The sequence below is a fragment of the Chenopodium album genome, chromosome 9 (genome assembly GCF_948465745.1).
Source record: "Chenopodium album chromosome 9, dcCheAlbu1.1, whole genome shotgun sequence".
Taxonomy (NCBI): domain Eukaryota; kingdom Viridiplantae; phylum Streptophyta; class Magnoliopsida; order Caryophyllales; family Amaranthaceae; genus Chenopodium; species Chenopodium album.
The window spans coordinates 58,494,137-58,521,467 of NC_137842.1; the positions used below are offsets into that span (position 1 = coordinate 58,494,137).

Sequence of the window (27,331 nt, forward strand, 5' to 3'; positions counted from 1 at the left end):
GTAGAGGTAGAGGCAGAGGGGCTATTAATGAGACAGGTAAAGGGAATGGGAGAGGTAGAGGGAGAGGGAGAGGTGGAGGGAGGGGGGATACAGTGGACTATTGGTTTAACATATCTCCTACTCCATGGGATCCAAACCAGCCTATTGATCACCCTACTGAAGACCATGACACTCAAATACCATCAGAGTTATTTACACAACAAACACAACCCCCTCACCCATCAACCCAATCACTGTTACAGCCTATTGAAAACATAGGAGAGTTTGCTAGGTGTAGTAAAAACTCAAATGAAAGAGGGTCTGCTGAGTCTTCTAGAGCATATGTCTTCTATAAGAGGAGAGTTCTAAGGACTACTGCTAAGAGACATGGAGTTGTGAGTAGCAGCAGTGCAAGTGGTAGTGAGCAAAATGCAGCTTCTGGTGTAGGTAGTACTATAAGGAGTTTGAGCATTAGCCTTAGGGATGATAATGACCAAATACTGAGTCTGGAAGAAGATGATGCAGAAGATGAAGGGTACAATCCAACTGAGCATGACAATGAAGACACTGATGAGAGTGTAGATACAGAAGATGATATATAGGAAGATGAATATGGTCCTTTGATTGAGGATGGCTTTAATCCATTTGAGGAGCCTTTTTTGAGTGTGAAAATGAGCTGGACAATTATTTTGCAAAGTTGTACAACAATGGTGAGGTATACAAGGATGAGGGTTTTGGTAAAATTGTGTTGAAGCCATGGCAGTTATTCACAGATAAGCAACATTTGAGAGATGGTGTAAGGGACTAATGCATACAATGTGGATTTGCCATCATTGTTGACTATGCAAGCAACTTCAGGTACTCAGTTTCATGCTCAGATATGAGCTGCAATTGGAGATTACATGCCTCTCTCCTTCCAGATGGCACAACATGGGCTATTAAGTCCATTGAGAATTCAGAACATACTTGCCAAGGGGTTGAGCTCAGAAATTCTATGGTGAATTGCAAATGGGCAAAGAGAGTACTTTTATATGACATTAGAGCAAACAATGACATCCCTGCAAAGTCATTGAATGACCTATTGTTCTAGAGATATGGGGTCAATATGGCTCAGTCTACTTTGTACAGAGTCAGAACTCAAGCCTTAGAGGAGATCCATGGCAGGCATGATGTGTCATACAAACATCTGCCAATGTATTGTGATGTCATCAAAGAGTTAAACCCAGGGAGTTTGGCTCACTGTGCATGGAAAGATGCAAACCACCCTGAAAGACCTCTGGCATTTAGCAGTATTTTCATTGCTTTCAAAGCTTCATTGGATGGTCTCAAATCTGGCTGCAGAAGTCTCATAGGGGTGGATGGAGCTCATCTCAAAGGTCATTTTGGTGGAGTGCTTTTGTCAGCAGTAGCCTTGGATGGTAATAATGAGATCTTTCCAATTGCTTGGGCAATTGTGGGAGGAGAGGATGCTGAAACATGGAAGTTCTTTATATGGCATTTGAAGAATGCTTTAAAAGATAGTGGAAGAGGGGATGAATGGTGTATTATCTCTGACAGGCAGAAGGTAATGATTCTATCTTTAATGGTCAATTTTTGCATTTATGTAATATATACTACCTGACACTAAGTTAACACTTCTGTATGTTTTTGGTAGGGTATTGAGGCTGCAATTCTGGAGTTATGGCCTAAAGTGGGAAGGAGATACTGCTGCAAACATTTACTGAAGAATTTCAAACCACAGTTCCCTGGTTTGTTAATGTTCGCATTATTTTGGTTGGCTTGTGGAGCATTTAATCCCTTTACTTTTAGAAAGGCTATGGAACGTTTGCAAAAGGCTAATCCATTGGCTGTAGTGTGGTTTTCTAAGCTTGGACCACAATCAGTGTGGTCTAAGCATGCATTTAATCCAGCTATAAAGTCAGATGTCAACAAATCAAATTTTGTGGAAAGTTTCAACTCCACATTAGGCCTTGATAGGTGTCGACCTGTTATGACATTGCTAGAAGGTAATATTAGTCACTTGCCTAGGTTGTTGTGTCCTTACTTGTATTTCAGTGACATTTTGACCCTAACCTTACTTGAATATAACAGGTGTGAGGAGGCTTACCATGGTCAGGATGGCTACTAGAAGGGAGGCATGTGAAACATGGAGAGGTGATATCTGTCCAAACATAGTTAGAAGACTCCAAGTCATTAGCCAAGAATCAAGATCATGCAAGTGCTTGGTGAGTGGAGAAGGTGAATATGAAGTGTTGGATGGGAGATCAGTCTTACCTGTAAATCTGAGGGCAGGTACTTGTGCTTGTAATGCATGGCAATTGACTGGCTTGCCATGTAAGCATGCCATGAGGGCCATCTTACACTCACATGATGACCCTCATAAGTATGTCAGTGACTGGTACTCAATCACCAAGTACAAACTGACTTATGGCAACACCATTAAGGCAATCCCTGATGTGGAGAAGTGGCCACAAAGTCAGTACCCTGAGATAGCCCCACCCCAGATGAAGAGAGGGATAGGCAGACCTGCAAGAAACAGAAGGAGGGAAGAGGGTGAGCAAGCCAAGGGCAAAAGATCTAAAACAGTCAGGTGCAGCAAATGCCAAACCTTTGGCCACAATGCACAGACCTGTCAAGGTGGAATGACAGGAAAAGAGAAGGCTGGTTTGCAAGCAAGAGCTGCAGAATCAAAGAAAAAGAAAGCTCCAGCAACCTCTTCTCAACCATTAAGGAAATCTCCTAGAGGAAAGACTCAAGGTGTTTCTCTCAGCCAACCAGATCCAGCCCCTGCATCTTCTTCTCAACTAGTAAGAAGATCCCCAAGAGCAAAGAAGGCTATGACTGGTCTGTTTGCATCACAGCATGTTCCTTAGTTTAAGCATGCACACCCATTTTAGTTGATGTATTTGTTTTGGAAACATTTAGTTACTGATATCAGCTTATGTATGCTGACTAGTTTTTTGGACAATATTAGTTAATGATGCAATTGCTTTATGACAGTTGATGTTTTTGGATAACATTAGTTAATATGATGATTTTGGTTTATCTCTGTCACTTTGAATGTGTAATTTCAATGTGTTATATGTTATATGCATGTGTTATATGCATGCAATATCTGTAATTTCAATGTTGTTGATACAGAACAAATAGAATGCAAAATAAGGGAAATTCATCTACTTTTATTCAATTAGAAAGTAGTACATAATTAGGGAATACATAAACACCTACTTAACTGAAACTAAGGCTACCACAATTCTCCCTAATTACATCATCTAAATTTCGATTTGCAACAATAACTAGCATAATAAAGTACATAATCGACCAATTTTAACAATTCCCTTAATATACTTCACCAATCCATCCACCTTTTCATCAAAGCAACAATGGGACTCTGTTTAACCTCTAATTCATCCTTCAGCCACGCAAAAAAATCGCAAGACCTGCACTTTAGCTTCGTGGGTTTTTTGCCGTTTTCGAAACCATGACAGCAGCAGCCTGGGGTGGTTTGCAGTAGCAATGGACATGCTTCACCCAATCAAGCTTCTCGTCAATTGTGATACCCCTAACAGAAGAAGAACGAGACAATTTCATTGAGAAATTTAGCTTAATTGCAAATAATTGAAATACAGGGGAAATATGAATTGGGGATTTTCGTTTCTAGGGTTCATAAAGCTAAAAAAATTGGGGATTTTAGATTAGGAGGGAAAAGGGCAATCTGATTTGGTGGGAAAACTGATTTCTAAAGGTAAATTAGACTTTTTGACTTAAGTTAACTATAGTTAGGCTAATATTAAAGGATTAATGTCAAAAAGTTACCATTGAATTAGATTAGTTAATTATTGATTACCATAGATAATTAGAAAAGTTAGTGTTTACCATTGGGAAAAAAAAGAAGTACATGAGTACCATTGAGAATTTCCCAAAATACAATTTAATATCAAACCCCTATTAATTTCATCATACCCTAACAAGGTGGGGATACCCACCTATGATATAGGACAGCCCAATAAACAAGATTTTTTTTTTAAAAAAAAAAATCACGTTTCAACACTTTGAGTTATGATGATCTAAAAAGAAATAGATGCACATAAATAGATTAATTATTCCAACTAATTGTTGTGTATTTCTAAACGAAGAAAAAAAATATGTAAATAATCATTTGACATAACACTTTTACTTATTTTTATATATTATTATTCAACATGCATGCCTAAATTAAATTTTAGTGCTTGTGGCTGGCCACACCGTGCGGTCGGGACTATTTATTCAGGGGTTACTAATTTAACGGTTACTCAGATCAGTCGGTCAAGAGTTACTTATTCTGGGGTTATTCGGTCGGTTAATGCATTTTCACCTTAGGGGTGACTCAGTCGGTAATAATTTAATTTTTTTTTGTAGATTTTTAAAATTAATTTTATTAGTTATTATAAATTATACTCGTGCGTATAATTAAAAAAATATGGGGCCTAGCTCCCCGTTTGCATAAAAATACCGTATTGATTAAACAATTTTCATCCCTTAAAAATAATTACATATAGCAATAATCAAATACAACTATACAAGTAAGTAGTTTATTTCAAAAAAAAAAAAAAAAAAAAAAAAAAAAAAAAAAAAAAAAAAAAACTACGCTAAATCAAAATCTTATCTTATCAAGATAACTAGATAAGTATGATGCTTTAGATTTTTTTTATTTTTTTATTTTATATATATAGAGCTATAACAGTTTAATTAGGCAATGATAATATAAATGGCTATCAAAAGATTCTATTTTATCTTCTTTAACTCAATCATTCACGTTTTTTTTTTTTTATATAAACATCATTCACGCTTTTATTTATTGTTACTTACTTATTTTATTTTTTATTTTTAAATACTGTAGTTTTACTAATCAATGATCTTTAATAGCTTTTTTTTATTATTATTTATATGTCTTTCAAAAAAACATAAATTATATATGGAAAAAATTCATCCTTATATATATATATATATATATATATATATATATATATATATATATATATATATAGGCTCATGTGAGAACACCTCTCTTATATGAGAACATTTTATATGTGAGAATAATATATATATATATATATATATATATATATATATATATATATATATATATATATATATATATATATATATACCTCTCTTATATGAGAACACTTTATATGTGAGAATAATTTATTACCATTGGATCAAACAAGATCCAACGTTCCACATCTACCCTGGTCAAAATAATGGCAATATTGTAAATTTTAGATTGTATACAAGAAAAATTAAAAAAAATTGTCCAGCTTTTTCTCTCTCAAGAAATTGAACCAGCTCTTCCCTTTCTCTCTCTTCTTTCCCCAAAAATTTCTGAACGAACACTGGTTTGATCGATCTTAATGCTAAGATATCTTTGAATTTCGACTTGAATCTACAAATATTGTTAGGTATTTGCTGTTTTAACTATTTTTCCTTTGATATTTGGCTTCAATGTTCAAATTTTTGTATCGAATAAGGTTTTTGTGATTTTGTTGAAACCCTAGAAATCGCAAATTCTTCATCAAATGGATTCAATCTAAGCTATTACTACTTATGAACGAAGGATGTAAGTATCAATTTATTGATTTTGGGCATTTTACTTTGTTTTTATGTGAATTTTGGTAGTATCAATTTAAATTGAAGGATAATAATATTGGTGCTCTAAAGCTATGCTCTTGAATCTGTTAGTTTATAGGAAATTGATTGTTTATTTTGGGATGTTTACTTATTGGATTTAATGGATCAATAATATGATTATGATGTATTTCTCTCTCTTCTTCATTATCATCATTGTTTATAATCTGCAATAGTATTCTTGATGTTTGATTTTTTGCAAATTTAGAAATCACTTTTAGATGCTCATAACCTATTCGATAAAATGTCAAGCTGAAATTTAACTGCATGTTGCGTGTATGATTATGTAAATCAATATTGTTGTTTTGACTATCTTAGCTTAGATTAGCAAGTGTAACCTTGTTTTTAATCTCTGTTTTAAGCTTCTAACATACTTTTTTTTTTTTTTCAAATAGAGATGGTGATGAAGCACTTGTCAAAAAGAAAAAAAGTGATGGTGATGATGAAGCTGTAAAAATTGATGATCAGTGGTCTAGAAGTCCAATTGTGGAGTCATCTTTACTAGAAGCTATAAACAATGATCAAATTCAAAGGTTGGTTATCATCCATGGATATTGTTCAATTTTTTATAAATGTTAGATGTGTTCTAAAATTTTACTCATATGTTTTTTTTTTTTTTTTTTTTTGAGATTAAATTTTACTCATATGTTCTAAAACTTTACTTGTATGTTTAAAATTTAATTCAATTTTAATTTTAATTCTTATTTTACTCACATTTTATGTTTTCTACTAGAATTTTGTTGAGTATGCAGTATATATACATTCTAGTTCAATTGTTAATTTTTGCTACAACTTTATATATGTCTAAATTTTTTACCCATATGTTCTAAATTTTTGTACATATGTTCTAAATTTTTATACATATGTTCTAAATTTAAACTCATAAGTTCCAAATTGTATAATGTAAGTAGCAGATTTAATTGAATCATGTAAGTTGTGTAAATCTTTTTTTTTTTTTTTTATAATGATGTAAATTAAAAAATGGGATAGCGGATACCAAAGTCTAATGATTTTATCTTATTATATTGCAGATCGATCAAATGAAGAAATTGAGGGTGGATTTTTGTGCTAAAATATTATCACACAAGGAAAATGAGCTACATCATGAGATTACTTCAAGATCACGGAAATGGCGAAAGAAAATAATTTGTAATAAAATTTTAGAAATAGCATGTAGAATTTTATATAGTATAATTATACTAAAACTATTTTTCTAAAAGGTTGTGTTTGAATATATAAGCTTGTCTTGTCTTTTTTGTGATCTACTTCATTGTTATGCATGCAAGAATATAAAAATACAATTTATTATATATTAATACTCATATGTTCCAAATTTTTATCCATATACTATAAATATTAATGTGAAAATATATAATGTTATATAAATTTTTATGTTCTAAATTGCTATTTAGAAATCCCCTTAGAACAAAAATATAGCATGTTATTGTAAAATATTAGTCATATGTTCTAATTTTTTACCCATAAGCCCATAAGTTCTAAATTTTTATAAATTTGTTCTAAATTATTACTCATATGTTCTAAAATTTTAGCCTTATGTTCTAAATTATATCTTTATATATGTTTTAAATTATAACTCATATTTTTTATATTAAAACTCATATATTCCATTTTTTTACTCATATCCTCCCACCCAAATACATCTGAATGAAATTTAAAGTCATGCAGCACACCCTCCCACCAATTTAAATCATTATGGTCTAAATTTTTAATTTTGAAATCCCATCGAAAACATACAAAACACATATCATGAATTAAAAAATAGTACTTATGTATTCAAGAACTAAGAATTTAAGTGATAAATTTTAATCATATGGTCTAAATTAAAATTTTGAAATCGCATCGGAAACATACAACACACATGATTACTTATTATAACTCATATGTTCTAAATTTTTAGTCATATGTTCTAAATTTTTAGTCATATGTTCTAAACTTCAATACATACGAAGTATATGTATTAAATTCAAACTATAATCATTTTTATACTACAAAAAAAAAGTGTTATTCAATACACAGATTCAAAAAAATGTTCTAAAATCATTAAGTATTATCTAACTTTCTTTGGATAATTTTGAATATCATGGTGACTCAATTCCCCACAACATATGCTAGTAGCATTATTTTCAACATTACTTCTTGCATTCCTCTTAGCTTCCAAATTCAGCCTCAATCATTGAAGATTAATCACAAGGTCTTTGATATCTTCATCATCGCCCTCAGCCAAACTAACACAATCATATTTTGAACAACCACTCAAATGATTCAATATCTTCCTTTGCTATGAAACCAGCCGCAAAAGTGATGCAACTCTTGTGATGATCAACCCTTGTAAATGGAGTAAATGCCATGTTGCACTTGTTTAGAACAAGAAGATCAAATTTCATTACACACGAAATATAGCAGTACCTATTTAGAACACGTGATTAAATATTTAGAACATATGAGTAAAAATTTAGAACACGTGATTAAATATTTAGAACATATGATTTAATATTTAGAACACGTGATTAACTCATAACAGAAGACATTATTTAGAGAATAGATTTAAGGCTGAAGTTTACTTAATTATTTAGAGCATAAAGGTAATGAGTTTATAAAACATAATTTGGACCATTAGACTAAAACTTTATAACATTAAAAATAAATTTTACAACATAAAAGCTTTGCACCCAACACGAGTGACTAATCTTTTTCTTGTTATTGAAATCTTGCCTTCCTTACTTTGTCCTTCTTTATCATTTAGAATACTCTCAACAATAGGCTTTTTCTTCTCCTTGAAACCCTGTTTGTTGCATAAGACATATTGGAATGCCAATTTTTTCTCTGTATGCCTTTTACTGGTAGACTTCCTAGTGTTAAAACCAGCAGCAAGTGCATATGATTTATAAAATTCAACACCCTCATTAACACTATTAAATTTCATTCCTATTGCAGGTTTTAACTCATTGCGGCACATAGGAAACCATTCTTTTGTTCCTCCGGGAGTTAATATAGGTACTACTGTAGGAGTAGTTGGCACACTTGCATTGGCATTAGAAACATTATCAAGTTGTTCGTTGTTGTTAATTATTTCTGCACAAAAGTAATTTTAACAAGTTAAAAAAAATTTAGAACAAATGAATAAAATTTTAGAACATATGATTTAATATTTAGAACACATGATTAAATCAGAACAGAAGACATTATTTAGAGCATAGATTTAAGACTAAAGTTTAATTAATTATTTACAGCATAATTTGGAACATTAGACTAAAACTTTAGAACACATGATCAAATATTTAGAACACATGATTTTAGACATCCCATTAGAAAAATCAAAACATGTTCCAAAATTTTACTCATTTGTTCTAAAATCAAATGATCCAAATTATTTATCAAATTTCACTCATCAACATTCTCATTTATTACTTTTCGTTGTTTTCCTACCAACATGTTCTAATTTTATACACACATGTTCCAATTTTATACACACATGTTCTAAAATTTTCAACCATGTTCTACGATTTTGGAACATGTTGTACATAAAAACATCCAAGTTTAAAAAAAAAAAAAAAAAAAAAAAAAAAAAAAAAAAAAAAAAAAAAAAAACTGCTTCATTATTTGCTTGTTCATCCATAATTGTCAACCTAATATAATGAACCTGCAAAAATAAATTCAATCCAAGCAATTAAGTTTAATAAATTCCACATCAAAGAAAAAAGCACTCCACATAATCAAACATAAAGCAAACAAATGCTTGATGAAAATGGAACATAATCAAACATAAAGCAAACATAATCGAAAATCGAACAAAATCGCAGCAAACAAAATCATAAGAATTAAAATTGCAGCAAACATAATCAAACAAAATCATATAGTAAATCGAACAAAATCGCAGCAAACATAATCAAACAAAATCGCAGCAAAAAATTGAAGCAAAAAATCGAAAAATCGCATAAGAACACTAAAATTTTCCAGAACACTAAAATCGAAAATTAGAACATCAAATCTGTAAATTTTAACGAAAATACTAAATTAAGATCACTCATTACTAAAATTATAACAAAAATCCAACATTCAAACCATGAAATTCGAAAATTACTAACAAAAATTAAGGAAAAATCTAACAGAACTTTTGTTGATTATTTACCCGAATAATCTATGAAGCTTGTTGATTCTTGCTATTGCTGAAATCTGACAAAAATCGAACGGAATTGTGTTCGAAATCCTTGAATCTCATTGAAATTGAAGCTCGTAGTTTCTTCACTTTGTTTTTCTGATTAACAAGTATATTGATGAAAAGTTTGGTTTTATTAGAGCCGTTGAGATCGTTTGATCCTAAGGCTTAGATTTGTTCTCATATATTAGAAATGTTCTCACATAAGAACCTATTCTCACCGGATCCCTCCCCTATATATATATATATATATATATATATATATATATAAGTTGGGTTTTATTTTATCTTTATTTTTATTTTACTTAATTTTCAAATTAAATCATGCTCAAGCTTCAACATTGAACAATGGCTTCTTAAAAAATATAGTCAACAATGGCAGATGATTATTTAAGAATTCATATGATTGATCGAAATTAAACTAAAAATAATTTCAATTCTTAAAATTGATCCCGAAAGATTTATCAGTAATTTTACAATCGAATTTAATATATTTATACACACTCTGAAATAAAAAAAAAAAATTAAAAAAAAAAGTATAATTTGATTATTAAACATTAATCTTATTGATTCCATATGTAATTTGGTAATTTTTGGATAAATAATAAATATTTGAGGTTGAAGATGGAGTGCCCCATTAAAATAGATCAAAATTTAGGTGAGCTATTGAAGATGGATGAAGCCGTCAAAATGGGGATGAACGATTGATGGTTGAATTTTGCCAATTGTTTATTTTGTCCGATTTTCTTCAAATTTATACCTTTGAATGATTATTTATAAATTACAATGCTATAATTTGGAAAAAATTTACCCTCTAAAAGTAATGAACTAAACAATCCTTTGTTAACTGGTCGCTAACTTGTCATGACTTAAATGATGTGTAACTTTGATTTTTTTAATTTTTATAAAAAAATTATTCAAAGGCTAAGATTAAGTAATAAAAAATATCAATGGTTCAGATTAAGTCTCTTATTATAGTCGACTATAGTCGTCCGTAGCCGTTTGTAGTCGACGACTACGCTAGAATTAATCAATTCTTCCGGTGCAAGCTAAGAATTGAGAGATTAATATTTAATTTCTAATGTCATGTGGTGCAACCCACAACAATTTGAGTATTTGACTCAATCAAATGATTTTTCAAATTCATCATTATGTACGTGGAACATTATGTAATGTTTTTTTTTTTTTTTTTTTTTTCATAAGCATCCTATTTCTTGACACCCACAACGGCTGCAAGTACGCATGACATGAACTGATTGCAACCCGACTAGATTAGGACACAAAAGTTTAACTAAATGACTTATCACCTATTATCCAAATGAAACTCTAGTATAAATGATGCAATTTCACTATAACTCTATGAAGGTAATATAATCCCGTGTAATTTTGTTAAATTTGTCTTTGATTTATACGTTCAAACTATTATTCTTATTTTTAAAAAATTTATATGTTCATAATTGATGATCAACGTTGTGCATAGAAAAAATGTAACCTAAAATATAAGGAGGCATTATTTTACAATTTAAACACAATGATCGCAAATTTAAGATTATTTGTACCTATTTTGTATACTTATCGCGGTCATTTTCCTAACGCATTTAGTACTAGTCTTGTAACTCTACAAATTATGATCAATCTTTTGAAGTCTAAGTCAACGAGCAATATTCTTTAAAGCAAATTGACCAATAAAAGCCTAGTCGCCTAGATGCCGGCTTATATATATAGTCGTTCTATGTAACATACAAAGTAAACTTATATAGGTAGTTTCATAGAATTAACATTAGGAAAAATTATTTTTACGAGTCTTAGTTTTGTACATTCTCGAAGGTACTAACGTAGGATTAGTTCAATCCTAGTAAAATTCCAACTTTACTATAGCTTCAATATATTGTATATATACATATATTTACTTTGGCTCATGTCATTAAATTTCCCTTAACAAAAGTCAAAGACAAGCTTAGCTTGTCTAATAGCCTCAAGAAAATTAATTATGTCTATTAAAGAAGCCATTGATCCCGGTGAAGAAGACGACAAACGGGTCGATTCAAGGGAAGATACGTTGATGAAACGTCGTAGGAAGATCAATGGCTCCTCTTCCTCAAGCACTTGTTTTAGGGAGATTTTTACCAACTTCAACGATGGAAAATTACCGCCTTTTAACTCGATCGATGCAACGATGTTTAAGAAGGATATAAAGAGATGGGCGAGAGATGTTGTGAGATATGCAAACCAATGTAGTAAGACTTGTTCTTGTGATCAACACAACAAGGGTGGTTTTGGGGAACATTGATTCAATACAAAACTAGGAAAATGTGGCAATTAGGTTGACTTGAGGGTTGCATTATGTACATGGTTATAAATTTATAGCTATTCTTTTATTTTGTCATTTTGATCAAGAATTTTGGCATGTTTATATGAATTTTTCTAAGTTTGAGTTTTGTACAAAATTTAATTGGGTTAACTTCTTTTGAGAGATTGTAAATGGTTTGAAACAATTGTATATACATACATGAAATAAAACAAATTTTGAAAATGCTACATGTCTAATTAGCATGTCTTATTTGAAAACCATGTTTACATTGATATTCCTTAAAATCCAACATTGGAGGCTAGCTAGTGTATTAGCTTTTTTTTTTTTCTTTTCTTTTTTTTGAAAACCTAGTGTATTAGCTTTGCCATTGCTAATACTTCCTTCGTTTATGAAAGTTCTCGCTTTTTTATTTTGAGTAATTTCAAAAAGTTCGATTCACTTTTACTTAACTTTAATTTATTCCTTTTTGTAAACCTAATTTACTATTAATACTATACCTTTTACACTTTTTCTAACCTTATCCGCACTTTTTTTTAATTTAATTTAATTTTTATTTTATTTTTTTACATTCATCCACCTTTTTACCCCATTATTATTATTATTATTATTATTTTTTTTTTTTTTTTTTAATGCCTACTCAGATTTACATGAATTCTTAGAAACATAAGTTTACATTAAACGAGCCAAACATTCAAGAATGAAAGGAATTTCTTGTTGTAAGTTATCTATCCCAAATGATACAAGTGTTATGTTCAAGGATGTGGTTGGAGACGAGGCTTGATTGTGTGCCCATAACACCATGCACATGATTGTAGGGTTATAAAACACGAACACACCATATATCTATGTATAACATTAACTTAGGTGACATATATCCAAACCACCACCTCATAATTTTGTAAAGTTGATATATGGAATGAGATTACCAGCAATTATCTTATATGCAGAAAAAAATGTTAAATCTACATTACTTGAAAGTAGGGGGAAAGAGTAAGGATCCTCAAACCCAAGCATCGTTCAAAGATTTAACCTTGCGAGTTGTGACCTCAAGGTTACAAGGAAAATTCCAAACCACCACCTTTTACGTCTGTTAACTATTATTGCAATATTCTTCCAAAATATTTAAATCGAATAGACGAGAAAAACTGCATATAGTTCCCTCAGGCAAATAGACGAGAAAAACTGCATACTGGTTCTAGTCATCAAAGCAACAAGAGCAACAAAACAAAATCTGGAAGAAATTCAAAGTTTTCGGCTTTACTGTAAATTCTGTTCTTTTCTCTTTGAGATTAAAAGAACCCGTGAGCATCCACTACCCACCTATAGTCCTATACAACTTGAAGCAATTACAGTTTCAAGCAAAAGACTGGGCAGAAAGATAACAAGAATCAAAAGATGACACACTGATATAGGGCACAGACGGCAATGGCATTTCTGTATAACTATATGTACCATCTACAAGGCATCCTACAAAACTTTTATATACCAATGTACAAGGCGAGCATTTTTGGTGTCAGTTCGTTATTTCTGCAGGGTTCAACATCTTTTCTCCACCAGAAATGGTCCTCAAGAGTTCTCTAGACACATCTTGAGTATGTGTTGCATTCTTCACACGGCTCGCTCTAACCCATGCAGGCTCCTGCGAAATAGGAATTGCACGTTTATGTACTCATTATCTACACTAGCCCTTTTTTTTTTTTCTAGGAATAGTACAAGACCACCATAGGTTTACCTCAGGGACAAAGCGAGAAAAGCCAAACTTTATAATTAGGAGGATATGCTCCATGACCAAAATTGCTGCAAGCCCTGGCTCTAATTTCCATTTCCCTTCCTCATCGTATAAACAAACCAAAAGTGCACAGTTGGTGCATATTGACATCACTATTAGAAACTGAAATTCAGAAAACATAAACCATATCCAATCAGTAATGTAATTTACTTATAAATGTAGAACAGAAAATATTCAACGTAAATGCTGACTGCTGAGAATCACTCTATATTTTGCAACATCTTTCTAGGATATTACTAAGAATTTATGCGTTGGAATTGTAATGGTTAATAGCAAAAAACATGTTAAAGGGGATGCATAATTGCAGTAAGCACAAAAAAGATTGACAATTTGAAAGCTTGCCTGAAATATATTCAGCCATGCTCCAATTGTAGCAGCAGCACGAGGAACAGGCCTTTTATGCATGACAAGCAATTTTAGAGCATCTGTCCTGATTTCCATAATGTTGTTCTGTACCAACATCTAGTTTTAGATTTTTACTTGGTGCCTCAAACTAGGATTGATAGAAAACTCCAATATAAACTACTCACCACAACAGCAAAAGCAAAAGTGAGGGGAAATGCACTTGCAAACATCATAATCATTCCAAACTGCAGAGCCAACTCCAGAAAATCTGCATATAGTTTACAGTTTGACAGTAAAGTTTCTTCAGATGTATCAAAAGCTACATTAATAAGCCATTCAAAAACAAATAAAGTAAGCTTGTAATAAAAAAATTACGAGTATTACCATCAAACAGTCCATCTTCAAGTTCTCCTCCAATGCTGGCAGAGTAAGCAGATTTCAGATACTCTTTCTCTACTCTCGAATTCACTTTTATCTTCCCAATTGATGACCCCTTATCGTGCTTCTTCTTGAGCCTTGATAATTGGTAAATGCGTTAACAAACATAAAGGTGATCTAACAGCTACACTAACTTGTATTACTTTCATTTAAATGTAAAGATGGTGCAAATAAAAACAAAAGGATAATAAAGCTCACCTAACAGCTCCAAACTTTTTATAGCTGTATTTAAGGTAGGGCAAAGAATTTTCAAGCAAGTTCTCAAAAACCTGCAAACATGTTACACATAACAGTTACAATCACAATTGTAAGTGGAAGTAGACTCTGATATCTGTTCAATAAAAACCATGTCAACCTCAGAGACGATCAGACGCTGGATTAAAACTTTGCGAAGTGTCATAATATTGCGGTGGAGCAAAGCATGATAGAAAACTCCAATATATGTCTGCATAAAATAAAGCCCGAAAAGCTGCAAAGAAATGTCAACAAAGGGAATTTGCTTTAGAAGTCACCTTCAAAATTAAGCAAACAAACAAACTTAGGTATCTGTTCCCATTCCTCACCTTGTAAATCAAGCTGTCTGCCTGATACTCTTCATTGTCAATGTTTTCATTTTTAATGAGATCAGCAGAAATTTTCCCTCCAAATCGAGTAAAATATTGAATAAGAAGTAGGTAAACAGCCGTCAGCCCAAACCTATCAAATTAACCAGAAAAGTTGATTATATGTTATTACTCTATTCTTGTAGCAACAATGCTGCTACTAGTAGTCAATAATATCTCCAGCTCAAGGAATAAAATTTCTCTATTAATAAAGACCAGCTCTATCATCAAGGTTAAACAATAGATAATTACATAATCATTGTAATGCATTACTTTTATAAAGATTATATAATGCGGAAGCGGAAAGACAGTGAGAAATCTTTATCAAAATTTGAACATGGAATAATGATATGACTTTTGGTACTACATGAAGTGCAATAAATCATGGTAAAGTTTAAAGCATCCAATAATATGCACATATACTTCAAGTAAATATATACAGTATATAATAATTTAACTAATCAGCAAAAATAGACAGGAGGTAGCAGCAGTAATACATTTACATTTTAAGTTTTTATTTATTTATTTATATTTACTTTTTGGTGCCCCCTTTTGGCAACTATCTTTAATAATTAGAAAGTAACTGCTTCTAGCTTTTTCTGTACATATGACATATGTCTTCCTTTTGATTTTTTTTTCGGAAAATTCAGTCAAAAATACTGATCATAAATCAGCCACTAGTATTTCCACATTGATAAAAAAAAAAATTGCATTGTCAAAATAAATACTTTTTCTAACCATAAATAAACTTCTTATTAGGCTTGGGCACTCATATTTTGTATAATGAGGGAGTATGAGCTTTTACGGAGATACGTGTAGAAGTAAAACCATTTCAAATTGAAATTATTATGTCATTCTTGATATAGCCCGAGAGAGTAATAGATCAAAGTATGTCCCTGATTATACTGCCTCTATGGAAGAGTTTTAGCTAAGGGTTGGAACCTCCTTGCCTAATACTTAGTAGTATTTGGACCTTCGTAACGAGCAAAGGACTTCTTTTGGGCTAGGTATAAGGCCAGCTAGCAATCTCATTAAAACACCATTTGCTCCAGAAGAAGAGACTAAGAAGGTAAGAGATTTTGTTTGTGTGGGTGAGAGGGATCTAGACAGCTTTTAATTTACTTGTCACCCACTTAAGATCATGACAAATATAATTAAAAACCTTAATGCCTTGTTCTCGCTTCCTTTCCCACAGCACTTCTCTTTTTCTAGTGCAGATGCAGCAAATATTAGAGCCCTTAATTTGAATTTGAACCTTAAGCAGTTATGGAAAAGCATCAAGCTTCCACAATGGATCCCTTGGAGGGATAGGGTGCTCCATTGAGGCTTGCTTAAGTATTGTTAAATCTATCCAAATTCCTATTGCCCCAATTGTCCCCTCATCATCATAGAAGAATTAATCCATGCCATCCTAGCCATAGATTTTGATTTATCTGAATCTCTTGTCTATCCAGCTATTCCACAAGACCTTTGTAAGGCGATTTGGTTGAGAATATTTTAACTAGTACCCACATTGTTAAAGGAGTTAAATGGAGTATTTAGTTCCACTTTCTTTGTTTATAAAACCAGAAACACTACAATCATATCATTTTCAAATCGGATTATCAGGAATCACCTAACCATATCCTCCACAAAGCAAATTGCCTCAGGTTGAAATTTCTATTCTCCAACGGACCAACGCCTTTGATTGATAATGGCCTTGTTCCTCCCTCTAATTCCAATTCTTCCAAACACTCCCGTAGAATAGGATTTTCCACCCTATGGTTGGTTTATGTTATATGTTGACACTTCCTTCGTTCATGCCAAGTGGTTTATCCAGAAGGTCTGTAGTTGGTGTAGAGGCTTCCAGAAACAAAGTTACTCTATTAATCGCCTTCTTGCAGATCTTATGAGAATATGTGAAGGCCTCAACAAGATCAAAAGAGAAGATATGGAGAGAATGATCATTTCTTCAGATTGCAAGTAAGCAATAGATTTTCTTCATGTTCATGATTCTACCCCTGATTCATATTCTAATGAGCTTAATGACAGTAGGAGCTGGGTTAAACAGTTGGAAGGTAAAATCCATGTATACTAGACATGACTAGAACAAGCGTGTAGGTGGACAAGCAAGAAAGTGTTGAAGTTTAGATATTTGCAAGAACATAACTAATTTTTCTTCCAATCCCCCTTATTGTTTGTATGGATGTCTTAAATTCGGATTCTTATTCCAAAATTTCATTTAGCAATAATTATTCTATACTGTCTATACAATTGCAATCAAGGGTCTAATGAAAACAATTTATCAACAATTTTAGGGGTAGAGGTGTGTATATGTGAACCCCTCATCCAGTCCCACATGAGAGTCTGAGATAATTATACAAGAGATACAATGGTAATGTTATGCTATATGAAATGGTTTAACTTGATACAACACACGTACTCGTTATAATATTATTTGTACTCGGTGAATTTCACACACAGCAGAATACCCACGTCACACTTTTGCTAAAGTGGAATAATCCTTAAACATGCAATTGTTCTAGTTTCCACATCCCATTGGAATTTATAGCTAATGCTTCTATTAATATACTACCACCGTCTTTAAAAAAATAAAAAAAATATTCACCTTTCCTTTGCAAGATCTCCCAACAATAATATCCACCAACAGAAAGTAGCATAAATATGCCTACTGTAGTTTATTCTACTTCCTACAGCACCCTTTCTTTTCCACACAGCTAATTACTAAGTAAAGTGGGGTATACTTTGGACATAATTTGCATTACTGCATGAGATATAAGAAGTGACAGATCTATTTCATTTTTTAGAAGTTTGTAAGAAGTCGAGGTGGAGTATTTTTTTTTTTTTAATGATACGGTAGCGATGACATTCCTATTGAGGTTTGAAGATGTTTGGGAGAGAGAGTAATTAAATTTTTGACAATATTCTTCACGAAAAAAGGAATTAAATGGTCAACAACATTCTTCAACAAGATTTGGGGCATGCCAATAAAGTGGAGGAAAAATAATCCCTTCGTATAAGAATAAAAGCAGGTTAGTCGAAGTACAGGATTTTAATTGTGATCCTGGCATGCCCTAGATTAAAGGTAATATTACAACGCATAAAAATTAGGCTTAAAATATTATATGGCATTGAAATGTTAGGTTGTGAATCATTGTCATGTTTATAAGATGAATGTGGTGAAAATGCGTGTGCTCGGTTGGATGTGTGGCCATGTAAATGAGAATTGTATGAAAAATGAGATATTTTGAGAAGTAGGGGTCACATCTTGTGAGAACAAGATGATGGAGAATGGCTTAAGGTGGTTTGCCCATGTAAGAAAGAAATTGAGTGAGGCTTTGGTATAGAAGGTTGAAAGTGGCAAAGGGATGGGATCGTGAGAGGTAGGGGAAGAGACCTAGGAAAATTAGGAGGAGGGTGATTAGAAAGTAATATGCATCTTTTGGGGATTAAGGAACTAGCGTTGAAATAGGATAAAGTGGAGAGGAGAAAATCTAAGCTGAGACTTGTCATGATATTAAATACATCTCCATTTTTTTTAGACGCATCACTTTTGATATTACGGACTCCTAGACCATTTGGAGTAGAGAGAGATAGAGAGAAAATTAAGAGGGTCCATGTGATATGAGAGAGATAGAGAGAATTTATTAGTTAAAAAGGAAACTGATGCATCCAAATTGAACAAAAAAAGAAGTATATATACTCTTTTTTCCTTTTAACTAATCTCATTGTGTTTTGCAAAATCTTCTTATTTTCCTCTAGGTTTTCTCATACGCATGTTTTCCCTCTCTATTTGGCCTTTTTTCCTTTTTTTTTTTTTTTTCAAATCCTTTCTCAGATTTTATTTTTAAATCCTCTTGTTGAGTTTTCAGTTTATCCTGCTTCCATTCTTGCTCGCTTTCACTTTACCACTTTTCATTCTTTATTCCATTTTTTGCGAACGGTTATTTATGTCAATTCATGTGAGTAAACCCCAAATCATTTTGGGATTAAGACTTTGTGGTGGTTGTTGAAAATAAAGTAATAACATATTAGCATACCAATTCAAGACTTACAAAGAAGTTCTAATTTGCAGTCCATTATTTAAAGCATAGACAAAGAAAGCTTACTTTATGATGTCTGATCCAATTTTTTCATAGAGATGAGCATACGCTAGCTCAAAAGGCAACTGAAGACAAATAATGCTCAATATAATGACTGTATCATTTCTGATCCTCTTTAGACGTCCTAACCATTCATCTCTTTGGTATGCTGCTTTCCCTTTGACATTATCAGCCTCCAACTTTTTTGTGAATTCCAGAGGATGCTTCCTAGAGTTTAGATCCATTCCAAATATCTTATATCCAGGTCCTGTTCCAACTGTGTAACTGATGTTCCATCTGCATCAAAGAGCTGGTTAAGGCATGATGCTCCTGATATCTTTAATTGAAAAGTAAGCAAAATAAACAATGATGCTTTTGTTTATGAAGAAAATTACCTGGTTATGAGGGCATAATTTTTGCGTTTCCAGAACTGGAAGAAGAATACAGCCCATGATATGATACTTATGAAAAACACCGGAAGAGCCAGAAATTGTAGTGCTCTAGAAAATACACAGCAGTCAATGGAAAATTGCAAGCTATGTGGAAAATTGAGGAGCTTAATAATCTGACAGAAGTCTAAGATAGGAGAGTAGGTGCCTACCCAAAGTCAACTAAATGCAATACAATCCCTAATGCCGCAGGAAAGAGTAACCATCGAGTATACATTCCAAGAAAGGCAAAATATATTGCTATCTGCAAATTGTAAGTTGCCTTAGTAAATATTAGCCGATGAAAACATGAAAGTAGATCACAGAATTCAAATGTATCATTTCAACTTGCCTTGGTTCCAAAGTAGAGGTATATATCATCAATTGGCTGCCTTGTAATGTCCCAAAAGTTTAGTGCCCAACTCCTTAGCATCTCCTTCTTCTTCTGTTCATCTGTTAGCATAAAGTTAAGTTTATACTGTACTGGAAACACAGAAAGTCAGCAATAATTAGGAATCCTCATACCGTGCAAAGGAAATACTTGTTTAAGAATGCCTTCTGTTTCCAGCTTCCGAAGAAGAGGCTCCCAAGGTTCCCAGTAGAATTTTTTGCAGCCATATTTCAGAGGTACAGCCACTTTACTGTTATTTACCTGCAATAATCAATTATTTAATATGGAGTGATGAATTACTTCTAAAGCATTCCCTTCATAGCTAACAGCATTCAAGGTTAAAGTTCAAATCACCATCACTAAAATGAGAAAGGAAGAATTCAAAGTTCTCAGAACTGATGTGCTAAAATTGGAGGCAGAGTAAATATAAATGAAAAATACACTTCATAAGTCTGAAGAATGCTTACTATTCCATAAATTAAGTGATGGTAGCAATGATGGCGTTCACACCAACTGAACAATGAGCCATCAGCCTGCCTCGCAAAGGCTTTAACTTGTTCCCAGTCAAAAGCTAAGTCCATTCCTGAGATATAAAACAAAAGGCACCAAATATGCAGTTACAAGGCTATCCAATGGCTGAGGAATGATGTTGGGGAAGTAATTTTACTTATTAATGATCCTCAGTTCCTCACTAAACTCCTCATTACCTCAGTCATACACTCAAGATTGTTAATGTTATAATAACATTTTAGGGAATAGATTGAGTATGGAACGATGGAACAAGAAAATAAATATGGGTTAATACCAATATTGGTTCGTTTCCTTATCTGTAATTCTGCTGCAGCCTTTCCTAGAGCCTCCAAAGGTGCTGCCAACTGAGAGAGAAATATCCATTTTAAACACACTAGTACCAATTCATTTCCCAATAATATACATGGAATGGAACTTATATAGATACTTATAGCCAAAATCAGCACTTAAAAGCACACATTGGAAACAGTTTAAAACGCTGGCTCTTGCTAAAGTTTTACGGTATCAGATTAGACATAGATACTATTGCTGTATCAAACTACTTATGTTCGTAGGAGGATCCTCTCCATGTCTTTTCCTCAATTTCAATCTTCAACTCAATTTGCCAAAAATATTGAACATATATACTACCTCCGTTACATATTATTTGCAACGATTAGACATTTTTCCCCTCTACTTTACGTGAACTCGTTGCAAATAATCTGTAACGGAGATAGTAGATACTTATTTATAACTGAAATCAGAACTAAAATGAGCTAATTGTAGCTTTGTATTTGGAAACAGATTAAAACACTGGTTCCTGCTCAAGTTTGACAATATTAAATCAGAAATGAACAATACTCGTATTTCTATATTGAGAAACTTAAGTTCGTATCAGGACCCGATCTCCACGTCTTTTCCTCGATTTCTATCTTCATGACTTCATCTCATGACACCTTAGTGCAAAAACTTAATCCTTCCCCCTTATTTGTCTACTTCATACATACTTTCACACAATTACACCCAAATGACCTCTTTTCGGCCCGGACATCAAAAGTCTGAGCTATTCATAAAGGATCATCAACAACTACGGAGTATAAACCAGACAACTACGGAGTATAAACCAGTCCTAATCATAGAATAGTAAATTCTTGCTAGTAACAACCACTTTATACCCTAATTAGGTTATTTTGATGCAATATAACTATATATAAGTAACATCATATTAAACAACTATATAAAATAAACAACTCTATAACCTAATTAGGCCAATTTGTAATGAAAGATAAGTAAACAACAAATAAAATCCATGTAATTAATATTTAAAATCAAGGAATTAGACTCATCAAACACCCTAACTTGCCTACTTTGACCAATTATATTATATATATATGTATATAAAAACAAACGAAACACTGAAGAGACTAAACTTGACTGGTCAATTGCAAAACAAATATTCTTTCCTTTCCAATTAGATTATCACGTTACTCGTTCAAATTACACTATCAACGCGACTATTTATTCCGAACAAATCTCGTTCAAATTACACAATCAACATGACTATTAATTCCGAACAAAGCTAGCTCCTAACCCTATTAGAAATAAATCGTAAATTTCAAGATTTGAGCAACTGACCTTAATAAACTCATGAGAAAGGCCAGGAACTTCCTCAACCATCAACCCAGTTTTCTTCAATTCTTCAACCAAAATCTCCATAACTTCATATCTGTTACCTTCATCTTCATCTTCACTTTCACCATTTTCTTCATTCTTTGTAAATACTAAAGCAATTTCAAACACAGCTTTTTCTTCACCGTTTTTACTCATTTCCAAGAATTACAGAAACCCAATATTTTTAGCTAAAAATCAAGGGTTAATTTGGTGAAATGTTGAGTAAAATGAAAAGGGGTTTAATGGGGGTCCAAATCATGGAATAATTGGACCGAAAAAATGCATGAATTTGCGTGAAGATTGAATTGGACAATGTGGGTTAGTTTGAGATAAACATGGAAAATGTCGAAAAGCGTATAAATTCAGATGGGAAGAGAATTAGAGATTGGAATGGCAAAAGAATTGAATTGAATTTTAATTTGGAAAAATTAAGAAAAATGAATTACTTTTTGAAATTGAGACATTGAAAGAAGAAGGTGGAGAGAGAAAAAGACACGTGGTGGGGCTGTACTTTAAATAGTGTAACGGCCTTTATGCCAATGCAACTGTACAGTGTCCAAACTCCAGAGTGACCATCATTTATCCAAGTCAAATGGTCAGAAACTTGGTTCCCACGCTGTAAACACTCGTTTTTTTTTTATTACGAAGCACTCCGCAGTATGGAGTATAAAGTGTGGAACATGTTGTTATATACATTCAAATGTATCGTACACACGTAAGTATTTGGGTGTACGGTACACTTGGTGTATATAACAAATTTTAAAAATGTAGTGTAAAGAAACCAATAGGTTGTCAGAGGCTCTGAGAATAGAGGTGTCCAAAGTACACCCGATTGATAAATTTTCCTCGTAAAAAACCATATTTGATTTAAAACTAATTTGAAAATTATCTGATTTACATGTTAACTTGCTTGGAGACAACAGTTTAACATGACTCAATTTCAGAAATTGACCCGACCCGACCTCATCAAACTCGATCCGAACATTCGAATTGACACATCTATCCAAGAGCCCCTGTGGAGGTTGTGCAAATGCAAGATTGTTATGAATATGTAACATGGAATTGACACAAAGATTTTAGGGAATATTTTTGTGTACCCAGGGCCGTTTCAGAAATTTCGGTGGCCCAGGGCGAAGACAAAAATTGGGCCCTATTTCACATATAGAATTATAAAATAAAATAAAATTTGGGTGGGCAACAAAATACATATTTTAATACGCATAATAATCTTTAATAACATCAAATTTTCTATAGATAAAACATTGAAATCAAAGCCTAAGCGTTCATATAAAGATATTTCTAGGAGCCTTTTTTTAGAAGCAAAGTCACTAATAATAGTTTCTACATTGATATGTTCTAACAAGTAGACAACACCAATCAATGACTTAATATTTTTCCCCCTATTGTACAGATGAAAACTTAATAGAAAGAAAAGATGTAGATGAATAAGTAGAGTTTACAAAGAGAATTATATATAAATAGATAAATTTCCGTTGAAAATTGAAGGATAAAATTACCGTTTAGCATAATTATGTAAAAGAAGGGATTAATCTGACCAAAAATTGGATTGAGATACATATTGAAAAATAAATTTACCTGGATATAGAATTAAATTTATGGCAGTTTTTTTTTGGGTAAATCAAATTCACTTAGGAAAGTGAATATTTTGGGAGAAAAATCAAGGAGGAAGAAGGTTGAACAGCGAAAAATATGGCGATTGAATTTCTGGAACTCAATGTTTTGCTAATATGTCAGTTATACACTTCTTCCTTAGTTTTTCTTTTTTTTATTTTTATTTTTTTTTTATACATAATTATTTTGGGGCCTTTTCTTAAACAGAAGTTGGGCTTTTGGTTCGGGGGCCCAGGGCGGTCGCCCCACCTGCCCTGGCCATGCTACGGCCCTGTGTGTACCCTTAAAGTTTTAAAAAATGCACCGTGTATTCCTGAAAACTTTCAAATGCACCATGTACTTTCGAGGTTTGTAAAAATATGCCCCAAATGACTCACTTTCGGGTTGGATGACTTTGTACCGGGGTGATTTCATTTCATTTAAGTTCTATTTAGTTTGATTAGGAAAAGTTGATTCAATATTAGATCAATTCCAATTCAGATTCTTTTTGGATTTTAGGGCCGGGTTGATCAAATTTAATATTCAAATAAGATCATTTAAAAAAAAAAAAATTAATTATTGAGTTATTATCTTATTATCGGGTCACTATCTGGTCATCCATGTGTCATTTTTCATATTGTGTCATTAACATTTGTTAGTTATCTCATTAAATTAGTTCTTTTATCAATTTTATCTTTAAGCCAAAGTAAAATCAAATTATTGATGATTTATGAAAGCTACATAAAGTGAGATGATATATGTTGATACAGAGCTTTTTTGGTGCAGCAGGCCACACCGTGTGGCCTGCTGCCAAGTGAGTAAAAATAACGGATTACGCGCGTATAACGGGGTTACTGTTCACTCATATAACGGGGTTACTGGTTTTGTCAGGGTTACTTGTATTTTTTTTTTCAGAGGTTACTTGTATTTTTATTTTTTTTTTCAGAGGTTACTTGTATTTTTTTTTTTCAAGGGATACTTGTATGGATTACTTATTCAGAGGTTACTTGTATTATTCAGGGGTTACTTGTATTTTTTTTTAGGGGTTACTTGTATGGATTATTTATTCAAGGGTTACTTGTATTTTTTTTTTCAGGGGTTACTTGTATGAATTACTTATTTAGGGGTTACTTGTATTTTTTTTTTCAAGAGTTACTTGTATTTTTTTTTTTTCAGGGGTTACCTGTATTATTTTTTTTCAAGGGTTACTTGTATGAGTTACTTATTCAAGGGTTACTTGTATTTTTTTTTAGGGGTTATTTGTATTTTTTTTTTTAGGGGTTACTTGTATGGATTATTTATTCAAGGGTTACTTGTATTTTTTTTTTTCAAGGGTTACTTGTATGTAGGGATGGCAATGGGTCGGATCTGGACCGGGTCCGGATGGACCCAGATCCAGATCCGTTTTTCAGCCTTGGATCCAGATCCGCCCCGGATCCGTCGGGTCCAGAAAATGAAGACCCAGATCCAGATCCGACGGATCCAACGGATCCGGGTCCGGGTCTGGGTCCAAAACGGGTCTTGCATCTTTTGCCTACTTTTTTTAAACAAATGTAATAATAAAGCGCATTTCAACCAAGTTCAATACATAAATTAGAGTTATACAACTAAAAATACAAACTAACACACATATTGTCTTTGAAAAAAAAAAATCCAAACATTTAAAAAAAAGTACGATGTTACAAATGACCAAGAAAAAAAAAATAATGATGATATTTCCAATATGAGCATCCAAAATCCATCTCTTGAAAGGACTAATCTTCATCACTACTAATATCATCAACATCCTAGAATAAAGAAACAAACCAAACAAAGAGAAGAATTAGTAATTGGCAAAAACTAAATTATACTTTGTATGTCTTAACATTAAATAATAATAATTTATAAATCTTACCATATCAATTATATCCACCTCTTGTACATCATTATCATTATCATCCTCACGATCTTCGGTGATAGTTGAACATGAAAGTGATCCTTCAAAAGTGCCTATCATAAAATTAAAAAAAAAAAAAATTTACTTTAATTTGTATTAGAATTAGAAGTGAAATCTATAATAAAGTAAGGAGGAAAAAAAAAATAACTAAGTAAAACATTACTCTTTACATCATCAACCATCCAACTTTGTAAGCACATCAAAGCCTCTACGGTTTGAGAATGAAGTCGAGAACGGTGAGCACTAACCACTCTTCCACCCATGCTAAATGCACTTTCCGATGCAACCGAAGATACGGGAATTGCAAGAATATCCTTGGCAATTTTTTGCAAAGTTGGATAATTTTGATCTCTACCCCACCATTTAAGAACATCAAATTCATTATCCTCCGGCATTGTGGCACTCTCCAAGTATTGTTCTACCTCACTCCTCAAAGGTGTTGTTCTAACTTTTTGTCTCTTTGATCTAGCAAAATCATCTTCATCATCACACTCATTAAACCCTCTCTTTAATGGTGATCTTTGTTCTACTACTACCTCATTCTTATTTTGATATTCATGGACAAGATTATCAAGGGTCCTTCTTATTCTTGCCATTTCAACATGGGCATCACTTCCATACAATTTTCCAAAATAATGAGCCACACAATCCATTTTATTTCTAGGATCTAAAATGGCAGCAATAGCCAAAATCCCATTAATATGTGACCAATATTTGTCAAATTTTTCAACCATACTCTCAGCCATTGTCTTAATAACCACATCATTATCAGTTTGCACCCAACGATTCAAAGCAAGTCTAATCTCACAAACAATTCGAAAAAACAAATTAGCAGTTGGATGATTTCTAATAGAAAAAACCTTAGTGGCCTTATAGAAAATTTCCAACTTTTGACAAACAAGAGTAGCCATAGTCCAATCACCATCACTAGGAATAGAAAACTTAAGCCTTTTATTTAAACGCTTCAACTTATGAAAGACATCCTTGAAAGGCAAACTAGATTCAAGCATCAAGTAAGTAGAATTCCACCTAGTTTTACAATCAAGACCCACTCTTTTAGGTTTATTCACATTCAAAAGACGACAAGCTTCCTCAAATTTTTCAATTCTTTTAGGGGTAGACATCCAAAATGCTATACACTCTCTTACTTTTCCAATTGCATGATCAATCACTTCTAAACCATCTTTCACAATTAAGTTTAGAATATGAGCACTACACCTCATGTGCAAAAATTCTCCATTTAACACCAAACAACTACTTTCTAATTTCTCCATCAATACATTAATCATTGCATCATTTGTGGTACAATTATCAACAACAACGGATGAAATTTTGTTTTCCAAAGAATATTGAGACAAACTATCCATTAGAATCTTAGCAATAACCCCCTTTGT

The 27,331-nt window shown here is 32.5% G+C and overlaps 2 protein-coding genes across 2 annotated transcripts; one reads left to right on the forward strand and one right to left on the reverse strand.

Annotated features, from left to right (window-relative positions):
* The first annotated feature begins 686 nt into the window (after positions 1 to 686).
* Positions 687 to 2,852, forward strand: LOC145557796 (uncharacterized). The gene is made up of 5 exons (XM_081618975.1): positions 687 to 694; positions 838 to 976; positions 1,070 to 1,543; positions 1,634 to 1,985; positions 2,071 to 2,852. The coding sequence occupies exons 1-5, from the start codon at positions 687 to 689 to the stop codon at positions 2,850 to 2,852; spliced, it is 1,755 nt and encodes a 584-aa protein (XP_081475101.1).
* A 10,527-nt stretch (positions 2,853 to 13,379) lies between these two features.
* LOC145559961 (anoctamin-like protein At1g73020) lies at positions 13,380 to 22,906 on the reverse strand. Its single transcript, XM_081621227.1, has 16 exons — positions 22,355 to 22,906; positions 21,015 to 21,084; positions 20,677 to 20,792; positions 20,344 to 20,470; positions 20,171 to 20,271; positions 19,992 to 20,083; positions 19,786 to 19,890; positions 19,418 to 19,687; positions 15,270 to 15,402; positions 15,062 to 15,175; positions 14,905 to 14,975; positions 14,653 to 14,783; positions 14,454 to 14,536; positions 14,266 to 14,373; positions 13,867 to 14,025; positions 13,380 to 13,773 (listed from the first exon to the last, which is right to left on the reverse strand). The coding sequence occupies exons 1-16, from the start codon at positions 22,544 to 22,546 to the stop codon at positions 13,648 to 13,650; spliced, it is 1,998 nt and encodes a 665-aa protein (XP_081477353.1). The 5' UTR covers positions 22,547 to 22,906; the 3' UTR covers positions 13,380 to 13,647.
* Positions 22,907 to 27,331: the final 4,425 nt, after the last annotated feature.